Here is a 21634-nt window from a genome sequence, read left to right on the forward strand (position 1 = left end):
AATTATCAGCAGAAGCAAAATAATCCTGCACAGCTGGGTGCGAGCTGCACCGCCATGTTGGACTGAATTGCAGCTGTAAACTGCAGCGTTATTATTTGAGTGCGTCAAAATGCGGAGACGGACTTTGGTTACATCCATGAATAGTTCTTGCTGTGTGCTCAGTTAGATCAGGTCAGGCACCAGCTTCCTATGCCCAAGTAATTCAAAAAGCATCTTCAGAAAATAGATGAGCGTAGGCTTTGTTAAAAATATGGTGAAGGCTAAACCACACACTTTGTTCCTTTGTCAGGCCTAAAATGATCTACAGTGGTAAATATTTTGGTATCAAGTGTAATATTTTTGTCTCATTTATTTAACTGGCTTCTCTTTATCTACTTTTAGGACTGGAATGAAAATCTGATGATATTTAGGTCCTATTTATGCAGAAATATGGAAAATTCTAAAGGGTTCACAGACTTTCAAGCACCACTGTAGCCCTTACATTATGGAGAGCACAGCACATATTAGTTTGGGAGAAGGGCATTTTAAAATGACAAATCAAACGATTCAGACATGATTAAAGTGCACTGCAGATTTTAACATAAGGGTATCTGCATACATTTCAGTCACACCATGTAGAAATGACAAGACTTTTTCTACACAATCTCCCCATTTTAGGGAGCCATAATGTTTGGACAGGCATTTGGGATTCTTCATGTGTGTTTCATTGCTTCATTAGTGCAGGCATACGAGACCTTGACTGGCCTCTCTACCTGCAGACTGGCTCTGGAGTGCCACTGTTCAAAATGAGGACAAGAGCTGTGCCAATGAAAGTCAAAGAAGCAATTTATGAGACTGAAAAACAGAAACAAAACAAATAAGAGACATCAGTAAAACATTAGGAGGACCTAAATCAACAGTCTGGAATATCAGAAAGAAAAAAGGCACTGGTAGGCCAAGAGAGACCTCCACTACTGATGACAGAAGAATCTTCACAATGGTAAAGAAAAATCCCAAAACGCCTGTCCAACAGATCAGAAACAGTCCTCACGAGACAGATGTGTATGCGCCAGGGACGACTATCAAGTACTGAAAGTATTTAAAGCAACCTGCAGATTTCTGGAAAAAGGTCTTGTGGACAGAGGGTTCAAAGACGAACCTGTATCAGTGTGATGGCAAGAGCAAAGTGTGAAGACCACCTCATTTGTTGAACATGGTGATGGAGGTGTTATGGCTTGGGCACGTATGGCTGCCACAGGTACTGGCACACTTATCTTTATTGATGATGAAAATGCTGACGACACTCACACAATAAATTCTAAAGTGTACAGAAAAATTTTATCTGCTCAAGCGCCAGTAAAAGCCACCAAACTCAGGTCATGATACCAAACACACTGTTAAGACAACATAGGAGTTTTCCAAAGCTTGAAAATTCTTGAATGGCCAAGCCAGTCACCCAATTTACTGTAAATCCAACTGAGCAGGCCTTCCAGATGCTAAAGAGAAAACGTAAGGGGACAAGCCACCAAAACAAGCAGGAGCCAAAGATGGCTGCATTAGAAGCTTGGTAGAGCATCACCAGAGAAGATACTTGGCCCCTGATGATGTCTATGAATTGCAGACTTCAGGCTGTCATCGCATATATGGGGACAAAATTTCAGAACCTCATGTTCAAGTCCAAATCCAGGGTCTATTTTGGTGGAGCTTTGACATTCTATCAATGTAAGCACGCTCTTTCTAAGGGAAATTTAGCTTCCACCGTTAACCAAAAAACCTGAACATTAGTTTCACTGCAGTCTCTAAATTGGCCAAACTGGGGTGTTGAGAATGACTGTGTTCTGTGATAGACCTGCATCTCTTTCAGGGTTCACTTCTGAACTTACTCCTAATGTTATTAAGGTAGTGAGACTGGATGAAATGTCCCTTAAAAGCTGTAAAAATGATGTCAAACCTGCACTTTCGAGTAATTTAACAGTGCAAATAAGCCATCTAATTGATTAAATCAACTTTTTTGTCATTCCATCCATTTACAGGTGCAGCAGAACAAAGTAGCGTCTTAATGGGCCTCAGGACTACATGCAAGGTTAAAGGTTTATGTACAACAACATATAGTATGTCAAAAAGAAAAATCCTGACTAAAACACAGCACACAAGACTATACATTGTGCAATCAGACATGTCTAAATATATAAGCATGACTGCAGTCCTTGACTGGTGCTGTAAAGTGGTAAGTACAATAAAACGGCCAGTGCACTGAGGAGGGTTACAGCCTTGTTAAGGTGAAAGTCAATGACCGAGTTCAGCGATATGTTAAGGAGCCTGCCCTCCTAGGGAAAAATCAGCTACAAAGTCTGCCAGAACTACAGACGCTACAGTATCTCACACAGAAGCAAAGAGTCCACGAGAAGGGTGTCAACAGGTCATCTACTAAGCTGGCGGCTTTGCGGATACAGAAATGTCCTGAAAGGAAGGGAGAGACCCTGATGATGCTCTCAGCCGTTTCTACTATCCGCTGCATGGTCTTGTGGTCTGAGACGTTGTACTTCCCACACTAGGAAGGCTTACAGCTGTTCAGGATGTGCTCTGCGGTATCACTGTTGGTGGTGGTAAGGACGGGAGGGGAAAGCTTACTCTTCTCAGTCACGGCAGGAAATGGAAGTGCTTTTGTGCTTTCTTAGCTAAGGAGACAGTGCTGAGGTTATCACCGATGTGCCTCCATGATGGAGCTGCTCATGTGCAGTGGGAAGCAATCAGCATGGGCCTTCTTAAGTTAACACATTTATCCACATGAACAGATTGTAGTGTTTGCAACAGTCTTCTAGCACCTTCTCCTCTGTTCTGTACGCTGACTCATCATTGTAGCAGATGAGGTCCACCACTCATGAAAATGTGATTTGAGCTGTACATGGGAGAATAGTCTTGAGTTAGCAGAATAAACAGCAATAGGCCACCACACTCGCAGTCCTGGGTGGGGGGGATTCGGTCACCGATCCAGACTGTCAGAGGTCTCTCTATCAGGAAGTCCAAATGCTACAACTTCCATGTCAGTGTCTGGGAAATGGTTGTGTTAGAAGCTGAACTAAAGCCAGTGAAGAGCATTCTAACATTAAGTGCTTGTACAGGTGGGAAGGGGTCAGACAATATGGCATTGTGATGGGCCAGGTTAGCTCCACACTCCCTTGTCGCTACCTGAAGCCTCTTTAACCAGGAACCATTGGTGGTCATGAGCTGAGATGAGCCAGGCAAATTTTGGTGCACACTTTCAGCAAGGGATTGGTGCCTTTATTAAAACAACCAAATAAACAGTGCCCAAATGGTGTAGTCTTCAATAAATAATCCATAAAGTCTAAAGTGAATAAGGAGGTTAAGACAATCCAGTAAATAAATACAATAAAATGAGATTAAAATAATCCCAAGGCAGGAATCGGTTCTAAAAAAAATTCGCAATCCTAGGAGCATCCTTCTAAAAAAACCAGACGTCTCCCCTGCTTACCCCAGATGAGGTGTCTTGTCAACAGGCCCTGCCAACCTTTTCTCAGAAGTGTGCTGCGCCGAGCCTCACTTCGCTCCATTGTCTCCGGGAGCTCCCTGCAAACATCGGGTCACTCATGCTACACCAGCAAATACTCAGTTGGAGTGGCCCTCTTCACCCTCTCGAGCATTGACCCTATGGTCTTCTGTGGGGCTCTCCTCCCACCCGCCTCCATCTTTTCCTCTGCACCTTGGCCGCATTTGTTTGCGCGCTCTCTTTCCTCTTCAACCTCCTTCTTTCATTTGTTCTCCGCCTTCCCTCTGCCATTACGGCTCTTTACACAGCCTGATTGGGTGCAGATGAGGCATCCGACTGATCCACTCACATTTGTACACCAGTGAGCGATCAGCCAAGTGCTGGGACCAACCCCACAGCTGCACCATCATGAGCACAAACTGCATCCATTCTGAGCCTGCACACTCCCAGGATGCGATTATGTATTAGAAACCTGCACAGCGCCACAGACCACTTATCACAGTGCTGTAGGGTCTCCAGCTTTTATGGAGCCCACAAGCAACCCCTTGGAGCACTTCGTGATAACTGGTGTGAGGTGGCATGAGGAGATAATCATTAAGGTAAGACAAGGTCAGCTTCTTTAAATAAGTTAAATAAGTAGAAGAAATGGTTTATTGGAAATCCACCAGTCAGAGTGGGTCTCTGTTTCCTTAGGAGGCATTAGCTCTCCGGAAATGTGTTCTTTTGACATTGCGGCATGTTAAGTAACCGAAAAATATAGAAATATGACAGAAAAGGCGATATCCCTCCCATCGCGATTATGGCGGTACAGACATCACATGCGAGACAAAGATATACTTCAGCTTACTTTACTGACGGTTTTACGCGGTTACAGACGGGAAGCTTATGACAGACTCGATCTAGGTGTGGGAGTCTTGATCTACGCAGTCTGCCATCTTTCGTCACCACGCTGAAAGGGTTTTCCGGACAGATGACATAATCTTCCGCTTTAACTGCTTGTGCCATGTATTTATACTGTCTTCTCCACGTGCAGGCCCCTCTCTGGTCTCCAAACAAGGACAGTAAACTCAGACCCCACCTTCAACAAGAATAGCACAATGCTCACACTGCAGCTAGTCCCATTCTCCAAACTGCTAGGCTACTGGTTTCTAAATGCAGCCTAGTCCCTGTGTACCATACTTGGTCTGCCTGTATGAATGACTCCAACAGTGTGCATAGAGACAGTGACAATAAACTTATTATAACAAACTGAGTATAACAGCCTCCAGACTCAGGATTCAAAACTGAAGTACAGACAGAAGATTAAGATGATGTCTTGTGTCCTGGTAGCACGCAGTCTTACCAGCCAGGTTGTTACATGTCAGTCAGGTGGCATAGTAAGAAACATTTAATGACTCTGATCAGAGGTGAGAAAGCTCAAAGCTTTAGAAATGTAAAAGAATGTCTCAAGTGTTCGATGCAAGAGGAATGGAGAGGCAGACGGCAGCAACATCTTTAAATGTCGAACATTGGGCCCAACAAACACATGAGCTTAAAAATGGCAGCGGAAATTTTAGGTACAGTAATTGAGCCATGAGGAGGCACATGTAGAATGTGGCAGTCAAGCACTGCAGGATGCTAGATGGCCCAAACACATGTAAGCCTATTTTTTTTTTACCATTCCATTTACTTTGAAACAACATGGCTGAAATAGAAATCCAGTATACAAACAGGAATGGTAAACAGCAGCTTTGGAGACTTTGATCAAAACAGCAGGGAAAATGATGGCCACCAAGCAGTTTGAGGAGGTAGGTCCCATCAAATAAGTTTCTTACACTTTCTACTAGGCGTAATGGGGGAAAGCAAACTATATGCTGTTGCACAGTAGTTCTAAAAGTAGAATACAAAGGCTGCCATAGATAAGCAAATAAAAGGAAGGAACTACTGAAAATGTATTCACTTCTGCCAAATTTTACTCCTAGCAGATAATTTTGTCAATGCAAGGTTATCTCCTTATGCCATCTTTACAGATTATCCTTTTAAATTACATAAAGCAGTTCATTCTACCTTTCATCCCGTCATCACTTGTCATCTACGTGCTTATTTAGAAGACAGCGGGTCACCCTGACACTATTCTCCAAAAGGGCTTCACTCAAGTGCAGCACACTATTGCTTTTCACAGCTTTTCATTTCCATCATCTTGAATTATTAATAGCAGACTAATGTTAGTTAGTTAGAAATATTAAGAGCACTTAGTGCAGCCATCTGAAATCTCTCAAGGCATAGGTTCAGCATTGGGCCTGGTTGTTGTCCGCATTGTGTTTGCACATTGTTACTGCGAGGTGCTACACTTCCTAAAAATATGATGTAGAGGTTGATTGTAAACGGAAATGGACCAAGAGTGAGTCTGCTCCGTGACAAGTTGCCAGCATTTATTCCTGCCTCGTGCTTCACGTGAGAGGAAGGCCTCCCACGACTGCGGAATGGAGTTAGTGGGCTTGGGAAATGAATGATTTCATTCAGCCATCCACTTGGCCACCCAAAGCCATCAGTGTTTCTGATTTAAACCTCTCTCTCTCTCTAGTCCTTCTAAAATGATTGGGTTTTATTCGATTCAGCTCTTTGAGAACATTTGTCTTCCTGTAGCATTCACGTCCAAGTAAACAGTTTCTAATTCTTTTTACAAGTTTTAGTATCAGCTCACACTTTTTTGCTTTTCAATTTTTAATTTTCACTAATGGAGATAAATGCAAAAATCAAGAGTCTATATTGTTTATATGCTCTTAAGTTTTAAGAGTGAAACCGTTTTTCCAGATATATTGATTATTGTGAACAGGAGGCCGTCAGTTCCAACAATTATAACTTGAGAAACATCAAACTCCTCAGCAGCCCAGCAAGTCACCCACTGAGCAACAAGCAAGCAAAGGATATTTAGCAGATATAAAGAGGCGGCAATGCTAACAACATTACCCTCATTAATAGTGTGCTGGTATTACTATTTCAAGTTCAACTTAATTTTTAATATTTGGCTTCAAGCTACTTTAGGTGGTCAGGAAAGCTTATTAATTGTAGTAATTTTACTAGTATCTATCTAGCATTTCATCCTCTCTTAGAACATGCTTGATAGACAAAGAAATGCACTTGAGATTTGTGAACTCAGTCAATTACCAAAGAGCCACACCACATTAGACAAATCCCAGTCTCAAGCTCTGCCACTGGAATGACAATCGCTCACCCACTTTATCACCTTAATGGAAAAACCAGCAATGCTAAATCCACGTCACCAGAGCCCACCCTGATGCCACTAGGAGAAACCAGGAACTGACCTTAAATGGGCATCAAAAAAAACTGGAGTAGTTTGATTGAGCCAAAGATGTTGTAATCGTTGCATTTTGGTCATCAAGCTGTGTTTTATTCTCATGACACCAAAATGTATTTTCTTCAAGGAAATGTGAATAATTAATCAACAAGTGCGACTTTAACTTAAGGGTTGTGTCATGCCATCCTACCATAAATGCCAGTATGAGGCACTGCCTTCGATACTGGTGACTTATGAGTTTAACTGCACTTTCAGTGCTGTGCTACAATTTGACTTAAAAGAATTGCGGACCCGCTAGAGGGCTCGGTCTGTTTAAGGGAAGACTCAGTCCAGCACAAGTAGGAACTAAACATGGAAGAATTACATTGTGCTCTACACACACTCAGGCTCTGGATCTCCAAGTAGCTTAGTGTGTGTGTCAATTGTCGTCAAATCTCAGTTCAAGTAAATTTTATTGTGCCAGGAGGGGAAACATAGGTTGTCCATAATGTTTGGTGCAAAGACACATTTTCCCTTGATTTACCCCCTCTGATCCAAACTTTAATATTATAATTCAGATGTAATTAAAGGATATGTATACATTTGGGTTACAGTGCGTAGAAATGACACCACTTTCTCTACATAGCCCCTCTCATTTCAGTGCGCCATAATGTGTCGGACAATTGGCATCACAGGTGTTTGTGATAACTCAGGTGGACTTCATTAGTGCTGGCATACAGATACCCATGCTTGGTTCTACCCTTTGGAGTCTATAGTTGTGATTGTGCAACATGATGACAAGAGCTGTGCCAATGAAAAGTCAAAAGAAGCCATTATGAGGATCAAAAATAAAACCATTAGAAGCATCAATAAAACCTTGGGATCACCTAAATCAACTGTTAAGAATATAATTAAGAAAAAAGAATGCACTGGTGGGCTCAGTAATTGCTCAGGGAATGATAGGCCAAGCTCTAAAGAGTCTATCAGTACACTTAAACTAATTAAATTATCCTCGCTATTCATTTTCCATTTCCTTTGATCCTGACCAGTTCCTCCAAGCACTGGATTTCTGCCCAAATCTTTCTCCCCAATGTATTTTTACATTGACCTCAAGTAGCATTAAAAACCATTTAAAGATCAGGCCTGCCATCGTTAGCTACAATGCCAGTCTAAATCCCCCTCTAGCTGCTACAGCAGCAGTACTGTCAGTAGCCCCCCAGTGTGATGGTCTGGGAGTCTCTTCAACCCAAATGGTTGATAGTCCTGAAGCAAGATGAGCCTGGCAACTGAGGACACACACATGTAGCAAGGGGTTGATGAATAAGTGCCAACTGCTTTTATTTAATATCAAGTGCTATGCATCAACTCTTCCTTATAAATAATCCATAAAACCAGTAATAAATATCTGGCGGTTAAAAAGTCCTAATAAGTAAATCCAAAGGTGATTCTTTCAGAAACATGAGCTCCAATGCTTCCTTCAACAACCTGGTGTCACCTCTGCTTATCCTAAGTGGACCTTGCAGCCACAGGAGCCACCCGTCAAACAGGTGCAGTCATACCATAAATACCCGACTGAGGCCTCCATTGCCAGTCTTTTGGCTTCCATGAGGAGCAACACACACACGTATCTCCAGCCGCCAGTCCTCTTGTGTTTGAGGGCGACACCGCAAAATGTGCTGCTCCTAACTACCTAGGCATTGCTCAACAGGAGCTCTCCTTGTTCAGCCCTAGGCTCCTCCCCGAGACTCCTGCTCAAACACCTGCCTCCATTCCTCTTTAGCACTGGCTTTCCTGATCCGGACTCTCGCTCTCTCTTTTTCTTTCTTTCACATTAACCTCTGCTTTTTTTTGGTCCCTTGTATCTTCTCATTCTCCTCCCTCTCTCCTGTGCAGGTTCCTTTATACAGCCAGGAGCAAATGTGTCCCCTCCGTCCACTCCGAGGTGTGAATGAAGCACCTGACTGATATGCTTGCATTTTCATGCAAATGCCCAATCAGCCAAGCGCCACAATCAACCCTGGAATGTCGCCATCATTCGCACACCTGTGTCCGTTCAGAGCCTGCACACTCTCGGAACACAATTTTATATTTAAAAACCTGCGCTGTGCCATGGACCACTCACCACACCCAGTCATCTCTGTAGGCAGGCCAGCCAAGTTTGTTTCCCGCAGCCTTTTCCCATCCAGATGACACCTCCTCTGTCTAATTACTAGTTTAAACATTAGGTTTTCTCAATTACAGCTCACTGATTTCCAACATTTTGATATAATCTCAAGATGTTTGGATTGCTTTTTTAAAAATTGCTAAACATTTTAAAGATCAATCATGTTTGGGATGTTTCTCCACATCACTAATACATATTGTCAAAATTAGGCACGAATGTTCAATCATAAAAATAAATGAATAATGCATTTTTTGAACTTACTTATTCCATCACAGAATCCACAAGCTGAAAACTGTAATAGTGATGAGCAAGACAGACAGGAACTAGCCGTGGATAAGAAACCATTTCTTCTTAAGTACTTGACTTTCCATTTATGGCCTCTAATACCTTGGGTGCTTTGGTGAATGATGACTCTGTGAAGAAATTCTTAGCTTTATTAGAGTAAAACAAACCCAGATAGAGGATTCTGCCATTCAAGTAGATGGCACACCTTTAATAAGACTTGCAAATGCTCCCACCTAAATCCTAAAGGAAGGAACAATCAAAATGCCTTTCATCAGAGAAATTCTGAAGACCAAACACTCTCTATTTTAATGTTCTTAATCAAAAAAGACTCAGATAGGACTTCACCTATTTTCCATAGCTCAAGTGCCTTCACCAACCGCCCACAAATGCCAAAGCTTCAGCACACACTAAGTGACATTTATGCTGTGTCTTTTAAAGCCTAATGAGTTATTTTTTCAATTCTTTATGATTTTCCCCAATGGCTCAATTTCTGTAGACCAAGATATGAGTGATGAGACTTACAGCTTGCACACCAGCTTATACCATACTGCACTGCAAACAAAACCACTAGAATTTCAGAGTCGCACTCCATCTGAAGACAGTCACTGCCTTGTGGCCAGTGTTTGCGCAGAGGGGCTCCCACCCTCTATGGCTGAGTAGTTTTAAGAATGCTTTGTCTTTTTATGCTGATAGAGGTGGACACCGCTTCTTGGGCTGCGGTCAGTCAATTTCTAATAAGAGAATACACGAGTGGTGCGGAGAGATTATTTTAGAAATACAGTGGTGCTTTAAAGTTTGTGAAGCCTTTAGAATTTTCTATATTTCTACATAAATATGACCTAAATCATCATGAGATTTTCACTCAAGTCCTAAAAGTAGATAAAGAGAAACCAGTTAAACAAATGAGACAAAATATTATACTTGGTCATTTATTTATTAAGGAAAATGATCAAATATTACATATTTGTGAGTGGCAAAAGTATGTGAACCTCTAGGATTAGCAGTTAGTTTGAAGGTGAAATTCGAGTCAGGTGTTTTCAGTCAATGGGATAATAATCAGGTGTGAGTGGGCACCCTGTGTTATTTAAAGAACAGGGATCTATCAAAGTCTGCTCTTCACAACACGTTTGTGGGAGTGTATCATGGCACGAACAAAGGAGATTCCTGAGGACCTCAGAAAAAGAGTTGTTGATGCTCATCAGGCTGGAAAAGGTTACAAAACCATCTCTAAAGAGTTTGGACTCCAGCAATCCACAGTCAGACAGATTGTGTACAAAGGGAGGAAATTCAAGACCACTGTTACCCTCCCCAGGAGTGGTCGACCAACAAAGATCACTCCAAGAGCAAGTCATGTATAGTCGGCGAGGTCACAAAGGACCCCAGGGTAACTTCTAAGCAACTGAGGGCCACTCTCACATTGGCTAATGTTCATGAGTCCACCATCAGGAGAACACTGAACAACAATGGTGTGCATAGCAGGGTTGCAAGGAGAAAGCCACTGCTCTCCAAAAAAAACATTGCTGCTCATCTGCAGTTTGCTGAAGATCACGTGGACAAACCAGAAGGCTATTGGAAGAATGTTTTGTGGACGGATGAGACCAAAAGAGAACTTTTTGGTTTAAATGAAAAGCGTTATGTTTGGAGAAAGGAAAACACTGCATTCCAGCATAAGAACCTTATCCCATCTGTGAAACATGGTGGTGGTAGTACCATGGTTTGGGCCTGTTTTGCTGCATCTGGGCCAGGATAGCTTCCCTTCATTGATGGAACAATTAATTCTGAATTACATCCGAGAATTCTAAAGGAAAATGTCAGGACATCTGTCCATGAACTGAATCTCAAGAGAAGGTGGGTCATGCAGCAAGACAACAACCCTAAGCACACAAGTCGTTCTACCAAAGAATGGTTAAAAAAGAATAAAGTTAATGTTTTGGAATGACCAAGTCAAAGTCCTGACCTTAATCCAATCGAAATGTTGTGGAAGGACCTGAAGGGAGCAGTTAATGTGAGGAAACCAACCAACATCCCAGATTTGAAGCTGTTCTGTACGGAGGAATGGGCTAAAATTCCTCCAAGCCGGTGTGCAGGAATGATCAAAAGTTACCGGAAACGTTTAGTTGCAGTTATTGCTGCAAAAGGGGGGCCACACCAGATACTGAAAGCAAAGGTTCACATACTGTTGGCACTCACAAATATGTAATATTCAATCATTTTCCTTAATAAAGTATAATATTTTTGTCTCATTTGTTTAACTGGTTTCTCTTTATCTACTTTTAGGACTTGAGTGAAAATCTGATGATGTTTTAGGCCATATTTATGCAGAAATCTAGAAAATTCTAAAGGGTTCACAAACTTTCAAGCACCACTGTACTTCACCATTATTAATTACTCTGTCACTGATGGGATATGATGGGCAATCCTTCAGTCTTAAAGAAAACTGGAAAGGTGTTACCTTATTAAAGAAATCCTAGTTTGTGCATCACCTTTTCATCCACTCCCTGAACAGTGACCAGACAAAGTCTCTTTGGAGCAGCTAAAGCCAATAACCAGTTCCTTAGTTTTGCTGATGTTATGATGTAGACACCTCTCTTTGCATCAAGAAACAAAGTTTTCCACTGGACTCCTATACTCTGTTGAACATGACTGCTCAGCTGGAAAATGCACCTGTTCTTGTGAAATTCAATGGACTTCTTGGCATATTTAAAAAATTGGATTAATTTGCATTAGCTATGGAGGTCAGCAGGTATTGTTCTAGGTTGCTTAAACTGTTAACCAATTTCACCACTTGAGCTTACTGTACATGGCATTACTGCAACAAGCACTTCTAATCAGAACATTACCTTCAGATGGTGCATGGACTTCTGTGTGTTGCTATTAACTATTAAAGGTCCACTTAAAATATCTGCATTCCCTACCCAGGTACAATCCTCACTCATGCCAGAGAAAGCCTTATACCACATGCGGTCTCTCTCACATTATGGGCCTGTCACCCTCACCATTCACAGGGAATTAAGTGATTCTATTATATTTATTTTAAACCACATTTATTGTTCTTTCCTATTTTCCTATAAATTTACTCAAGTTACTACGTGGTCAGTGCAATAAAAAACAGAAATTCAGCAAAACCAAACATGTAAAGAACATATGAAAATGGACAGCTGTATTTTTTGAAATACTCATATTAAGGAAAACAGATGCATCTTTTCTAAAGGTATTTGTGTTCTCTGTCTGAATCAGAGTATGAAAGAAAGAGCTCTATAATGACAGTTATACATCAAGCAGTCCAACACTTTGTACGTGACAGGAGAGATACAAATTTAAAGTCAGAAACAGAGAGGATTCTGCATAGTAGGCCAAAGGCAACACAATGCAAGTTGGTCTGGGAAAGACTGGTAATGAAATTACACAAAACAAATACATATAATTAGCATTGGCCAAGTTTGTGAAACATTTAAAAAGTCATATAAGAATGACATTTTATATACAGTGTTTTTAAGTACACTTGGCTTAATGTCCTCCAGTATGAGCTTAGTCATTAGCCTTTATCAGTTCTATATCAGCGAAATGAATTACTATTTAGAATTTGAGCATTTCTACACTTTGACTTGTGAATGAAATCTACCTGTATGTATATGGACAGTAGTAGCTAAGGTTAGAAGGAAGAAAACAATTACTAAGTTTGAAAATGCTAATCTGAATTTTTATCATTAAAGCAAGTCACAAAAATGATATTTAATCAGCCCTGACTGCTCAGAACCTGAATTAGATAAATGGAGCAGGAAATCAGTTGATGCACAAACTAAATTAGTATTAAACAATATTTTTAGGATATGATAAAAAAAAAGATTATCCCAAAAAGAGTAGAACACACAAACACAATTTTAAAATTCTCATCCAAAATAAATACTCTATAAAAAACAATGTTCTGAGTGAATTAATGCTTTGGCAAAAAGAGCCTGAAGCTTAGAAGTCAATACAGATGCTCAAACAGTGATATCCTTTATCACACCATGACAACGCACAGAAATATTTTATAATCAATTTATCATACTGTGTATGTCAAACCATTTGTAACCTCATTTTGTCTTTGTAATCATATTGTTTCATACTCAAAAATGTTCTCATTAAAGGACTACAAAATAAGCAAATTATTATAAGCAGTGCCTGACTAATATCAAAGGTGAGTTCATTCTACCCAGAAAGCTGCAATACAGCACAGAGAACAACAATAAAGCCAAATTACACTGTCAAGATTTTTAATAAAATTATCTGATGCAGTCCTTAAAAAACAGTAATTATCATATAAGTAGAGTTACTTGGACCTGAATATAAACAACTTTTGAAAAGTGATGTGACAATTTGGTACATGAGTTTTGTCATGTATATATTCAATACATTTTCAAAACATTTTTGTCTCATGCTTTAAAAGATGCTAAACAACAATGGACTGGAATAACTTCATTTACAGGGTTGTAGTTAAATGTTTTTTTATAATTCACATTAAACTTTTCAACAGTTTTTAATGATCTTCCTAGTCTAGAATTAAACACACAGGACTGGAGTTAAAGTAGACATGCACCATCTTTAACAAACCCCAAACGATATATGTACACTTACAGACTGAAAAGTGAATACAGCTCGATCAATGTGATATAGTGGAGTACACCATATCTAGAATTAAGTAGACAACACAGTGGAGTAGCAGCTAAAGACCCAATAAGATGCTGAAACACTGAAGAAGTCCTATCCATTCTAAGAAAAAAATTGTATCATACAAGAACTAGGCGCCAATGTATTATGACAGCATTTCGACATTTACTGTGTACTACAGGGCAGTCACAATTAAATATTTTTCATAAAGGTTTATAATAAACAAAAATAAATGATAATTTCATCAAAACGATAGCCTCTTTTTTCTGACCACTTACAATTAATCAGAAAAAAATACTTAAAGAAAAAATAAAGTTAACTAAAACAAACAAATACAGAAATTGTTTTTAAAAAGTTACATTCTTAAAAACTGATCTGTGCAGTAAACAACATATTAAGTACAAGACTTTAATAAAAACTGTATTATCTAATAAGTTAGAACCCTTAAAAATCTACAATGTTCAGATCAAGATTCATTTTTCATGTTTCTATGAACATATGTTCAAAAAGAGGTATCTATTCCAACTATACATATATAATGTATGTTCATCTGTTAAATTATATGAAAAATTCACATGATTAGCAGCAAGCAATGGCACTATTCACAGATGAGGGCAGTAATATAAAGAAGCAACAGATTTACGATTGACAAATACAGGTAAACTATAAATTGCTCAGAAATTTAAAGAGAAGCATTTTCATATAAGATTTGCATTGTATGTTTGAAACTACTAAATGATGAACAGTGTTAATTTTCCTCCACATTCCATCTCCTGTTTTTAAAAGTCTTGTGAAACCGCAGATATTTTAAGGCACCATGTGTCTGTTAACTGTATCATAAAAAGGAAGGGATAACGGGTATGGATTTTGAAAGCAATTCAGTTTTAAATTAAAAAACAAGTTAATGTGTTCTGTCATTTCTTGTACACACACACATTATTTACGATGATCCTGAAATTCTGTTTACTTACATAAAAATGTACTAGTAGTTCAAGCCTTGTAAATGTACCCAATGTAATCCTTTATTGCCATGTTTCTCCAGAAAGTGCTCAAAATGAATGCGTTCAGAATGCTACAAATTTGTGGCAAGTCTCTCATAAAAGATTAACAAAATGTCAGCAGAAATATTCATGGAAAGACTTGACGTTTTTCTTTCAGTGCAAAGTATCGACGATGAGCTATAGAACTAGTCAAAATTAAAGCATCTGCATTTGTCAATATAATAGCAATCAGTTGCATTTTCTCAAGTTAGAAATGTTAAACTATGCCCCCTTCCAAGAAGATTAAGTAAAAATGAATTGGTGTGGAACCAGATCTTCGTTTCCATTGATACTACAGGCAAAACAAATATTCTGGTTTTCAAAAGAAAATGTGTAAGCTATACACAGAGAGTGCAAAACAGATAATAAAAAAAGCCTACCTTAATGAATGGAAAGTACTTTCTAATATTTACTATGGCTATCGGAATAATAAATGTGATCCCAGCGAGTCCAGCAAGAGCTACAGCACTTCACCAAATAGCTCTTCTGAAAAGCATTCTCACCAGTGCTCCTTAGGATCAATGCAGGGATATTGCAAAGAAGTGCAGCCTCAATATTAAAAAGCGAAAAATAATTTGAAAAAGTATGTACTTAATGTTTCAGGAAATAACTTCACAATGGGCATTTATTAAATCAGAAGAGTGTCATAACAGTCCAGGAGGTGTTGTCCATTGGTGCTTGGATTATCAGAAATCAGGTTTTTCAATTAATGGGGTATTAATTTTTTTCAGCATCCAGTGACAATGAAGCATGGAAAGTAGATTAATATAAGTTATAATACAAACGATGAATATTAATCAAATTCAGTTTGGTATAGTTGCTACCCATTATTTGTATTTTTTAAAAGAAACCCCTTCATAGCAGCTAACAACTTTATTCTTGTCCTGCCTGGGTAATATCCAGTTGTTCCATAAAGCCATCATGGTGATTTACTTGGGAACAAGGCCACGTGATTGTGGGTATAATGAAGAACCTGAGCTGCTTGATGACACAGAGGAAACAGGTGTGGTAGATTTCCTTCCAGTTTTAGGTCTGCCAAGAGAGAACAAAAACATGATCAGGGCACTGTATAAGCTAGCAGTATGCATTAAGATATTTAAAATGTATTAATGAAATTTATCAAAATATAAATTCAATAAAATACATTATGCAAAAACTAGATCTAAATGTTCAATTTGTCTTTTTGCAATGAAACATAAAATTCGATAAATTATATAGCAAACAAAAAGCAAACACCAAATATTTAATAGTCCTGCTTTTATGTGTGTAACAATATATTATTATTTTTTTAGTTACCGTTTTATGTTTACGTGTTTTAAATATAACAACTTGAAAACTTGGAGCAAAAAAAATTTCAACCTAAAAAGGTGCATGCAACTTTTATCAGGGCCATGCATATTCCTGTGATGAACAAAAATAATTAATATGAAAAGAAATACAGGTAAATATGTGCGTTTTTCAACTCTTTATATACATGAAAATTACATAAAAAATAACTCGGGTGTTTTTATCTTTCTCTTTATTATATAAACTACCAATAAATATCATTCTAGTCTTTGCTGTCACAAAAATTACATTGCTCCTTCTGGCAGTGGCAAATTCAAAGAGAAATTAGGGTTAGGCTTAGCAGCAGCTGTTTATAAATTATTAAAAAAAACAAAAAACAAAAACAAAGCTGCAAGAAACAAGAAATCAATTTAAATTCAATCGAGCGAGTCTTCCATATGCTGGAGAGAAAACATAAGGGGACAAGCCCCCAAAACAAGCAGGAGCCAAAGATGGCTGCATTAGAGGCTTGGTAGGACATCACCAGAGAGATACTCAGCACCTGATGATGTTTATGAATCACAGACTTCCAAGCAATCAATGCATGCAGGGATATGCAACAAAGTACTAAATATGACTTTAATGCACCTGCCATTGCTATGCTCTAAACATTATGATGCCCTGAAATGGGGGGACCATGCAGAAAAAGTGTTGCCATTTGTACATGTTGTGTCCAAAATGTATGCAAAAACCCTTAAATGAAAGTCTGCAATGTGCACTTTAATCACATCTGAATTGTTTGAATGTAATTTTAAAATGTGGAGCAGAGGGGTAAATCAAGGAAAATGCATCTTTGTCCCAAACATTATGAAGAGCACTGTAAATCCAAAAGCAGTATTCCATAGCACAACTACAAAGAAATGATTTTTGTTGATGCTAATTTAATAGTTTTTTTTTTTTTTAATTAGCAGGAATTTCCTTCAAAACATACTTATTTCACTATGCAAGTATTTCTGTGTGGAAATAGAGCATATTTTGACAGCTGTCACTTTAAAGCAAGAATGTTAGCCGACAACCCACAATCAGGTTATATGCAATAGAAAGGAGTCTGAAGAGGGGCACAGCCTAATATCTCTGGTGGCGATTTGTCTCCTTGACTGGCCTTCACCAAAGTGCTCCTACAATATGAAGTCACAGAGAGCAGTAGGCTGCATTCTGCTTTAGCACAAAGAAGGTTCAATACAAATGATATGGGTGTGGGAGTTTCATTTTATGAGGAAGGAAAACCAAAAAACAGGTTGCTTCAAACACTCACTTAAAACCCGTCAACATAACAGATAGAACACCTTCAGCCATTACCTTACTGTATAACTGTTTGCATTTTTATTAATTGCCAGGATATGTTCAGTTAATGTACTCTATTTTATAAAAACTGCACTTTTTAGACTTAAATTTTAGGTTGTTCCATATTTCCTGACAATGCTTTCAACTGTCCTATAAATTCCAGTTTCTAAATAACAGGATGGGCCCCTATTGAAGCCCAATTTATCACAAACGTTGTGATGTCTGTCCTCTATATAAACATGACATTTATTTCCCCCCAACCCCTTTTCACTAAAAACAGCACATGGTAATAACAAATCATTTTTTTGTGTGGAGTTTGCGATTAAGTAGCATTCATCTGTAGTTATTTCACCCAAATAACCATTCTTTTGCCATGAACAGCTGTATTATAGTACAAAAGGTTCCTCTTGGTAAACAATTTTCAGAGGTTCAAAACAAGATTTTTGTAGATATTATGCTATTCAATTTTACAGAACATGAATTTTCATGTTACTATCTAGTTCCACTAGTAGAGAAGTAGTTAGAGGAACTATATTTGGAAACAAGCTAATATCAATGTTTCAAGTCTGTGATGCATATACTTGCACCATTTAACCACCTTCAACAATACAATGTCTCCAACCAGTTCAAACAAATGTTGCCTTAATTGCGAGTATGAAATAAAAAGCACATATAAGGTTCACTCTCAAATCATACTTAATTAACCATCATTGAAAAATGGGGAAACAAATTATGAAAAGCAATCATTTTTAAGTGAACAGTCAAAGATTTAGATAAATTCTTTGTTGTAGTTTTCAACAAATCAGCAGCCTTGGCTTAGTACTTCTTACAAAATGTACTCTTCTTGAAAATGCTTGTTGAGAGGAAAAGCTGGGTGATAACAGTGTTGGGTTAACAATGAAAATTATAGATAAAGAAAATAAAAATCTATTCTTCTAACCTGGACTTTGTCTTTTTGCTGCCAGCACTTTCAAAGGTGGATGCATCCACTTGAATTTCATCTTCATCCTGAAGAGCAGCTTCCAGGGCTGCTGCTACCTTAGGAGCAATTGTTGGCCCCTCATACTCTCTGGTAGTTCGACTAGGCATGTCAAGTTCCAGCAATAGGATATTCTCCGCCTGAAAGATGAGAAAAAAAAAAAGGTAAACATGGAAAATATATTTTGTCAAATCAAACAGAATAAAAATAAAAAAGCTACATCAAAGAACACAAGGTTCAAAATTTACATTAAATATACATAATCACTATACGTATGAGCTAGGGCTTCAGAAAGAAAATAGCATATAAGTGTGTATAATCACTGTCTCTAACAATATGAAAAATGGGATTGGATCTTTATTTTACATTGAATGAATATGACCAAATTTACAGAATAAGACTTGAGGAATCTCATCTTATTCTCCACCTGTCCATATGCCAATTTGCACCACATCTAGTTTATCCAGCCATATATTTTTCTTTGTATTTACAATTTTATCATATAATGATTTGTATTTTTTTGTCCAAATTCTGGCAGTAAAATTAATGTTTAGGTATGACGAGACGAGACAACACCAAGTACAGATGAGAAAATGCTATTGAAACGAAATGTAACCAGCAGTTTTACAGTCTGGCTCTGTAATTAATACTGACTGATGGCAGAACTGCAGCCACTCAATTAACACAGTTTATTGTAAAAGGAAAATGTACTGAGTAGTGCTGCACTGTGTACTGAGACTAAAAAAAACATACCAAACCACCATTTTTTTTAACAAACAGTACTATACCAGTATCATGCAAAATCTGGTAACCTTGTTACATGAAAATGTAAATGAAAATGCTTTTTTGAAAGGTAAGCTCTAGATCTTTTTTGAAAACTTCTGGCAGTAACCTAACTCCATAGCGGTGCTGCGCCTGTGTGTTTTCCAGGGGTTAAGAACTCAACAGGTATGTAATGGCATTTATAGGAAAAAATAAGTTAAAATTAATGTATTTCAATAGGTTAACAAGTGTAGCATTTTTACACGGCGCAAGTTCACAAACCTTCCAGAGCTTTTCTGATGAACAGACACAAAACCAAACTACTTCACGCCTAATTAATGTAAGTCTACAAAGTGTGATGCAAAATGTCATACTAAATAGCGTAATGGTTTCAAATACAGTTCAATTTAGACAGTTTTAATTAAAGGTGTTTTTACATTCTGAGTCCATTTTCTCTGTTCCAAATATGGTGGGGGTGTGATTCATTACTTTGTTTCAATTTCCAGTTCAGTTGCATTTTACGCTTGAAACTTTCAAGTGAATTTAAAATACAAATAAACACCCTGTGGACGTGTTATGGACTTCTTCCATTAAACAGAAACATTTTTTCCCAGGAAAAAAGTCAAGGAAAGACAACAACAGTTGCATTTTCCATAATCATTTGATTCATTTACCAAAACACAGCTTTACAAGCAAAATGCCTATTATCGAATAAGTGGAAGGCTACTGTAAAAGTACTGTATACACTACCATGCCTGGTATGAAAAGGATGAGTTTAAAGTAGGAAATTGGTCTCGTCCGATGCGAGAGATGGACGTCTGAAGTGGAGCTCCGCTAGCAGTGGTGCTATTTTTCATATTATTTGCTTATTATTCTGAGATATCCTGTATTTATTCAACCCGAGAGGGACCGCTACAGTATATGTAAACACATATAAACATGGCCAACAAGAAGGGGGGTCCGAAAGAATCGAAGACTAAAGCTACATCCAAGCTGCGATCAGCAAGCCCTAGTTCGAGATACGGCCTCTCAGAGACAGACCTGGATCAGATGGGCGAAAGTACAGACTCCTCGGGACCACGGTCCGCTACATCGTCGCCTGCTGAGAGCGAAAAGGGGAGCGAAGGTGCGATCGTGAGTGCAGATGTGGATAGCTCGCCGATTGGAGAGGATTACCTGAAACTGGAAAAGGCCGGGAGGTCCGCGGCTTCAGTTACGCAATCACGCGGGACTGGAGCAGCGGGGACACCGGCTTCAGCAGAGTCTGCTGCTTCATCTACGGTACAAGAAGGCACATTTGAGCTATCTGAACTGAAAGTGTTGCTCGCTGACCTCAGGCAAGATATAAAGAAAAGCGAGAAGGCTAATGAGAAAGCAACGGCAAAGGCACATGAGAGACTGAAACAGGAGATGAAACAGGCCAATGAATGTCTGCGACAGGAAATCCAACAGGCAAATGAAAGGCTTCGTCAAGAGGTACAGCTTGAACTTCGACAGGTGCTGGGTAAAATTGAAGAGCGCATTGAGAAAAACTCGGCTAAACTGAGCACGCTTGCTGATCGATTGGAGCATCTTAGTGAGACATTCACGAATCGGATCGAAATAGCGAACATCTAGCTGCCAGTGCCGAGGAAAGAGCAGTAAATGTCAGTTGGAATGTAAAAACTCGGAGAAAAACTTGGAGACAGACTGGCTGCTTTAGAAGATGGGAATAGAAGGTATAATGTCAGAATTGAAGGCTTGCCGGAGAATCGAGAAAGTTTAAACCGGTGAAATTCGCAACTGAACTTTTTCAAAATAATCGGGCGACTTTAAAGCAGAATCTGAGATAGCAGCGGCTTACAGCGTCGCTGATCAAACACCGTCAGACCCGACCAAGATCTTTTATAGTCCGTTTTGAACGATTATCATTTAAGTTAGAGGTGATGGAACTCCTCAGGAAAAAAAAGGAAGATATTATATATGAAGATTGCCAAATTCGCGTCTTCCCTGACTTCTCTCCAGCAACAGCTATCAAACGCCGCCTTCTATAATATTAAACAGCGGCTACGGCAAGCCAATGTCAAATCGGCCTCCTGTATCCGCAAAACTGAAAGTGGAATGGCAGGGCATTTCTATGTTTTCGCTAGCAAGGAGGAGGCAGAAAATGAGTTAAGAAAGCTGATCCGGGACTATTCTGATACATAATTGTGAGTCATGGCGGTAAATGATAAAGCTAGGATTAATAATCTACTGTCTGATCTATTTGTTTTAAAATACGGGTTTTTTATCAGCATATATTCTCATATTCTTATATTATTATTACTTACTTATTACTTATCATTACTTAGTATTACTAGGGCGCTAAATGTTTGTGTTTTATTGTGCTTAATTACGTTTT

General features: G+C 38.8%; 1 protein-coding gene across 2 annotated transcripts in view; it reads right to left on the reverse strand.

Annotated features, from left to right (window-relative positions):
- Window positions 1-13452: 13452 nt before the first annotated feature.
- The window catches only part of kif3b (kinesin family member 3B), a 58614-nt gene continuing 50432 nt past the window's right edge, over window positions 13453-21634 (reverse strand). For both annotated transcript variants that reach the window (XM_039735060.1, XM_039735061.1), the window contains exons 8-9: window positions 18454-18632; window positions 13453-15935 (exon numbers count right to left, since the gene is read on the reverse strand). In XM_039735060.1, the coding sequence (XP_039590994.1) occupies window positions 15833-15935; window positions 18454-18632 (282 nt within the window). In that variant the 3' untranslated portion in view covers window positions 13453-15832. The remainder of the gene's footprint in view (window positions 15936-18453; window positions 18633-21634) is intronic.

The sequence above is a fragment of the Polypterus senegalus genome, chromosome 14, assembly GCF_016835505.1.
Source record: "Polypterus senegalus isolate Bchr_013 chromosome 14, ASM1683550v1, whole genome shotgun sequence".
Taxonomy (NCBI): domain Eukaryota; kingdom Metazoa; phylum Chordata; class Cladistia; order Polypteriformes; family Polypteridae; genus Polypterus; species Polypterus senegalus.